This window comes from Pinus tabuliformis, chromosome 5_2 (assembly GCF_031772625.1).
Source record: "Pinus tabuliformis cultivar Carrire ecotype Pingquan chromosome 5_2, CPIR1, whole genome shotgun sequence".
Lineage (NCBI taxonomy): Eukaryota > Viridiplantae > Streptophyta > Pinopsida > Pinales > Pinaceae > Pinus > Pinus tabuliformis.
This window is the reverse complement of record NC_142306.1, coordinates 801940659-801947258: the sequence shown is the minus strand read 5'-3', so window position 1 is coordinate 801947258 and position 6600 is coordinate 801940659. Positions and strand designations below refer to the sequence as shown.

The window sequence follows — 6600 nt, the reverse complement described above, 5'->3', positions numbered from 1 at the left end:
ACACAAGCTTGATCAAGTATCTGTTGTTGGTGATTTATCCATTGTTCCTTGTCTGCATTTCCCTTGGATTTTAAGCCCATTTTCCCAGTAAGGAAACGTGTTTTTCCTAACCTTCCTATTTCTTTCAGTATTTGAGAAGAGCCTTTCTCTCTGTCTCATTAGGAGACAGAAGATACCATGGAAGAGACCCTCAATGAAATAGGGTGGAGGGATTCAAAGGATGGTTCCTAAGAATGCCTTCTGTAAGTACATGGTGATATCTATGTACTTAGTATTTCTATCAATTTTCTTAATAAGAAACTCTTTCCTCTTATTTCCAATTCAATTTTATTGTAATACAATTTGTAATCCAGAGTTATTATGATTATTTTCCTCATTTAAAGAATTCAAGTTTACTTTTAATCTACCATTGTGTTATGTGTGTTGTCTTGCTCTACATAGGCTCTCAAGCAAGGATTTGAAACCGAAGGTTTTCTCCATGGATCTTCAACAACCTTCTTTATCTTGGGTAAGTCATCCTTTCCTATGTAGGAGTTCTTTAATATTTCTCCTTGTTTTTCTATTGAATTATCTTTAAGTCTTATCTATTGTCATATTCAACCCTGACCATAGCATACATGCAACCACTATACATGCAGGGCTTGAGTTTCTTGTAAAGGACATGAAGCCTTTACATTTTCAAACTATAGCAATCTTTCAAGAAGAGATGAAACATATTAAATACATTCTAATAGATTAGATGAGCTTCATAGGCCTTAAACATTTTCCAAATTGGGAGGCATTTGTGCAAGGATTTCCCAAAATGACCATTGCTCATTCAGCCACTGATCCATAATGCTTGTGAAAGACTTGGGCCAATTTTCACCACTAAATGGGAAAAAACATTTATGTATGAGGAACTCCCTGAAGTTATTTATGGATAATATTTACCATTGTAATCAATTTGGAAACAATCCAATGGGAAAAGGGCACCAATGGAACGTAAGCCAATTTTAGATACATATTGATAGACATTCACAATGATATGCTAATAATAGATGACTATAAATTTCTTCCATATAGGACTAATTCTAGACTCTTGACAAAATGAGTGTTCGAGATTAACACTTCAATATACCTCTTTGTAAGAAACAATATTGCAAACAATCATAACAAGTACATGTTCCAATCATTTAATATGTCAACACGGAAAGTTTTGTAGAAATCATCATTAATGTAGAAGTATAACAAGAGAAGGACTACTCACTGGAAAAACATATTTTACTATATGTAGGGAAATGATTTATGCTACCTTGGAATTTATGAGTCAAGGAGGATTAGTAATTGGAGTTCTAAGAGTGGTTGAATGCAAATTTCATACACACTTGCATCTTCCCCTTCAAATTTGCTAGCATATGTTGTTATAGGATTTAGTAAATACATTGGTCTTCCATGAGACCAAACTTGATCAAATCATGTACCAGTTCCACCCATAAAATGAAGTTAGAAGAAATAGATCTCGCTAAACATGGTTTGGGCATTAATGATACATAAATCACAAGGATTAAATTAACATGGTCTAGCATTAACATTGGTAACACTAAATGTAAAAATTGACTTTTATGACACTATCATGCACCACAACTATAGAAGAAATGTATATTGCACCAACATTCTCATACAAATGCTATAAAAAAAACAAAAAATTGAATCTAAACAAATTATTATTGTATAATACAAATAAATTTATATGCATCAACTAAGTATTAATCACAAAAATTATAGAGTATTAATCACAGAATAAAAAAAACAGTGAAAATTATTTCCGGTGGAAAAATTAAGCCCATTTTATATTATTATTAAATTTAATTTCAAATAACATTTATAATATGCCATATTTATTTATAAAATAATGATAACGATAATAGTTTTAAATAAAATTGATCTGTCATATTTATTTATAAAATAATGATAATGATAATAGTGACAGAAATTTCTGTTTGTAATATTGCCTACGTAATAATTAGATATAAAATGAATGACAACGAATGGATAAGATTCACCGCCTCAACTATGCGAGTTCACCGACGCAAAAATATCTCAGGAAAATCTTAAGCTTCAATATGGACGCTCGATTCACTTGGGTGGGGGCGGTTGCGTGTTAACTAGAGAGATGCGTTTGTATATGCTGCATTTGATTCCGTGTTTATCCTATCACGTGGCCAACTCTACCGGCTATATATACATTGTATATCTCCCCATACTTAGTACACTTCGATTGATAGATAACTAGCTGCTGTTTTCTCTAACATTTGTGATTCAAGCCTGTGCGTGTTGGGGTATTCGAATCCAGTCGCCGCATATATAGTCGGTGTGTCTTTTTGTGTGTATAAGCATGTCTGAGGGACAGCGTCACCACCTCTTCAACCGCAAAAAGGAGGAGGACAACGTTAATTCTGGCTCTGCTGACCAGGGCTCCTATGGGTCCTCTGATTACCAGGCTGGCTCTGGTAATAACGCTGACTCTGGCTATAACGCCGACACTGGTTATAAGGCCGATTACGGCAATGATGGTCAGCAAGGTCAATATGATGGTCAGCAAGGTCAATCACAGAACTATGGGGGAGCCCAAAAGGAAGAGAACTATGGGGGAGCCCAAAAGGAAGTGAAACAGGACCAGCGCAAGGAGCGCTTCGGGGAGCTTGGAACCGTGGCTGCTGGAGGCTATGCACTGGTATGCTATCTTCTACTATATACACGATGAGTATATATTTCTCATGTTGTGCTATATACACTGAATATATATTTCTCATGTTCTGCTATATACACAATGAGTATATGTTTCTCTGTTTTTTTTAACGGATTTAATTGATGTGTTAGAATTGAATTGGTTGTTGTGATATATTTAGTATGAGAGGAATGAGGCAAAAAAGGATCCTGAGAATGCTAGGAGGCACAAGACAGAGGAGGAGGTCGCTGCTGCGGGCGCTGTGGGCACCGGTGGGTACGCGTTCCACGAGCGCCACGAGAAGAAACGAGACGAGGAAACCGAGGAAGCCGAGGGTGGCCGCAAGCCTCGCCACAACCTCTTCTGAATTTGGCCATGCCTCTCTAATGGTGGACTTTTGGAGCAGAAGCCAATTATAGCAGTCGGCGATTACTATGTTCAGTGTTAAGTAGAAATAAAGTTATGTAATTTTTTTCATTGGAGTTGTTACAGTGAGGTAGTTAGGTGCTGTTGTTACTTGAGTTACAGTTCAGTTGAATTTGTGATATGTATCTCTGTATATGAGTGAATATAAAGTACTTTTATCTATTTTGTAAAATACTTTTATCTATTTGGTAATGGATTCATGTCATCTATTAAAAATGTTGTGCTGGCCTAATAGGGAGTTGTAAAGGAAGTCAAATCTGAAAATGAACTTATTAGGGGTTGGGTCAATAATAATAAAAAAAAATTGATAAAACAAAGGTGGTCCGTCAGGGCCTCGACTGATAAGGAGAGGAGAGGAGAGGAGAGGAGAGGAATTTTAGTTGCGTTTTAGTTACTTATTTGAGAGGGGCCACCAAATAAGTAAATTGAATCGGCAACGGGTTCGACTGATAAAGAGAAAAACTTTAATTGCTCGAAGGTACGTTAGTGTTTAGAAGCAGAAACTGTTGATCTTGTTGATTCCGAAGAACCAGCACCAGTGATAGAGAAAGCAACAGTTCCGGGTCGAGATCCCATGTAATAACCTGTTTATCTACTGGCAAAAGCAGGGATACACCTTTTGTATCCTGTGCTTCATTCTTGGCTAAGTGTTAGAAGCTCACCTCGTTATGATCCATTAAAGTGAGAAAGCATACAATGCAACACCAACAAAGGTTGATTTTATAACTTCAATTTATATGATATCACATATATAATCCATTAAAGTGAAAGCATACCATGCAACACCAATTTTTGAAAGTGGAAGATTCAGCATAAGTGTTTTTATTTTTTTTTAAACCAACTTTTCTGTATTTAATTCACTTTTCTTAACAAACATGTATGTGCATGGTTTTACACCACAATATACAGTTTTTAAGGATATTTGGTCTTTTCCTTTTGCTATAATTATGGGCATTTTAATGATCAAACGGTGAGAATAAATCATGGGCATTAATAATGATCAAACAGTGAGAAGAAAGTACATAACGCTTTACACATTTAGTCAGTTGTCTACATGATCAAGCCAAGCCAGCCCCGCTGGCTCACACTTTGTTCTGGCTTTCATGGGCTTTTGTCAATTATATCTCTATTCATTATTTTCTAAATTCCTTTGATTCAATTTATTTACACATTTAGTCAGTTGTCTACATGATCAAGCCAAGCCAGCCCCGCTGGCTCACACTTTGTTCTGGCTCTCATGGGCTTTTGTCAATTATTTCTCTATTCATTATTTTCTAAATTCCTTTGATTCAATTTATTTCTAAGATTACTGTGTTTTCCGTGTGTTAAAAAATGCGGTATATCTTTTTATAAACACATTTGATTGGCTTTAAATGTATACACAAATTGATCTATATGATCTACTAAACATGGTCTATTGACTCTATTCTATAGATTTGACTCACTTCTTTGAAGATAATGTCACGTCTTTATTTCAAAGAAATTGTTACTATAATTCATAAATGTTATTAATATATTTATGAAAATTTTAATTTTAACATTAAATTTGATATTATTGTACTCTAAATTGTAATAAAGAGTTAATTAAAATTTCTTTTTAATTAATTGGAGTTTATTGTTTTACATGATTGGTTCTATGGTTTCAAATTTTAGATTATACTATGATAGATCTAAATTATTTTAGATTATATCTGTATAGATTCATCTTAAATAAGGATTTAATATGATGTGAAAATTTTGATATTTGGTACAGTTATTTAAATTTTTTCTTTTAATTTTTTTATTGGAGCCAAAATGAGAAAATTTTCAACTTTGATCACACTAACTAATAAGGTTACACATCATAATGGGTTGTAGAATGAGCCTCTGCGCTCATTAAAAGTCTTATGGGCTCACAAATACTTTTTGCAACATAGTGATAAATGGTTAACAAAAATCACTTTTAATTGTAAAAATAAATTCAAAGACCTTTTGAGTTTGAGATTTTCCATAATGACCTTGTGTCTAAATACCAAATTTAGATTGAAATTATATAAAAGTATTATGCTTTTATAAATACTTTTTGTCGTATATTATAAAAGATTATATTATTTGGGTTGACATGAGCAAAATTTCAATTTTGATGACGAACTCACAGGGTTACATATTTTCACAACATAGTGATAAAGAGTTAACAAAAATAATTTTTAATTGTAGAAATAAATTCAAAGGCCTTTTCAGTTTGATTTTCCAATAGTATTTGTCTAAATACCAAATTTAGATTAAAATTATATAAACCTATTATACTTTTATAAATAATTTTCACAATATATTATAAAAATATATATTATATAAAATTACTATATTATATGGTGGGAAACGTTATTAGAATTTAATAAGAAAAAAAGAATAATAAATATTTATATATAAATAAATAATAATATATATTTATTATAAATAAATAAAAAATATATATTAAAAAATATACTTAGTTTTTATTAATATTTAATATATATATATAAAGGAAATTAAATTAATCATATATTTCTTTCTAGAATTTTCATTTTCCAGATATCTATCACTAAAAAGTGGAACATTATTTATATGGATAACCATGGAAGTCATGGTTCTACCAACTTTGCAGCCACCTTTGTAGAGTGAACCAATGTCTTTCGTAAGTTTTGAATCCTAGCCAAAATTAAGATAATACCCCACTTTCACCAACCATGTCAACCTCTTATAACTAGTAAAAAGATACTTTAATAAAATGCATTGCATTTTCTTCGCATTTTTACATTTTTAAAAGTTTCATTATCATGTCATATGACTTGTCTTTAGTTTATGGTTATTATTTGTGTGATGTTATTTAAAATCTTATTAGCTTAACATATTTTTATTAGTCTCCCTCCCATTCAAAGCCAATTCTGCCATGAAAGCGGCAGACAAACTCAGCTCCAAGAAATCAACAACTATGTGTAGTCCTTGCACATGTATAAATTACTTCAGTTAGAATGGCCCACAATAAAATATCCAAGTTTGTACTAAGATTTCATTTATTCGCTTTGATTATATTAATATCTAGAAAGGTGAAGCTCGTCTCCATTACTTTTGAGTAACAAAATACTAGTCAAGTGTCTAGAGTGGTAAGCGTTTATTCCCATAAATCATATAAAACTGAATAAAATGATCACTAAAATATGATTAGTGAAGTTTCATCCGCAACAGCCATTACAAGCGCTCCTAGATCCCATGGTTGTCAGCAGAAATGCCCCCAGTTATGTTGATCCTACTGATACAGTAGCGCGCAGTAGCAAACACTAGGAACATTACTGTTTTTACATGAGTTAGGGTTCAGTTGAATTTGTTATTTGTATCTCTGTAATTTGTACTTTTATTTATTTTGTAATTTTATTTCTATATTGGATTCAGGTCATTTATCAGAGATTTAGGTAGTTGTAAAGGAAGTCCAATTTGAAAATGAATTTATT

At 32.4% G+C, this 6600-nt stretch overlaps 1 protein-coding gene across 1 annotated transcript; it reads left to right on the top strand.

Moving 5' to 3' along the window:
- Positions 1-2243: 2243 nt before the first annotated feature.
- LOC149161746 (uncharacterized) lies at positions 2244-3305 on the top strand. Its single transcript, XM_089437021.1, has 2 exons — positions 2244-2713; positions 2889-3305. The coding sequence occupies exons 1-2, from the start codon at positions 2375-2377 to the stop codon at positions 3072-3074; spliced, it is 525 nt and encodes a 174-aa protein (XP_089293147.1). The 5' UTR covers positions 2244-2374; the 3' UTR covers positions 3075-3305.
- The last annotated feature ends 3295 nt before the right edge of the window (positions 3306-6600 follow it).

Coding starts and splice junctions, on each gene's coding strand:
- LOC149161746 (XM_089437021.1), top strand. CDS start 2,375: ATGTCTGAGGGACAGCGTCACCACCTCTTCAACCGCAAAAAGGAGGAG. Junction 2,714..2,888: donor CTGCTGGAGGCTATGCACTG/GTATGCTATCTT, acceptor TGATATATTTAG/TATGAGAGGAATGAGGCAAA.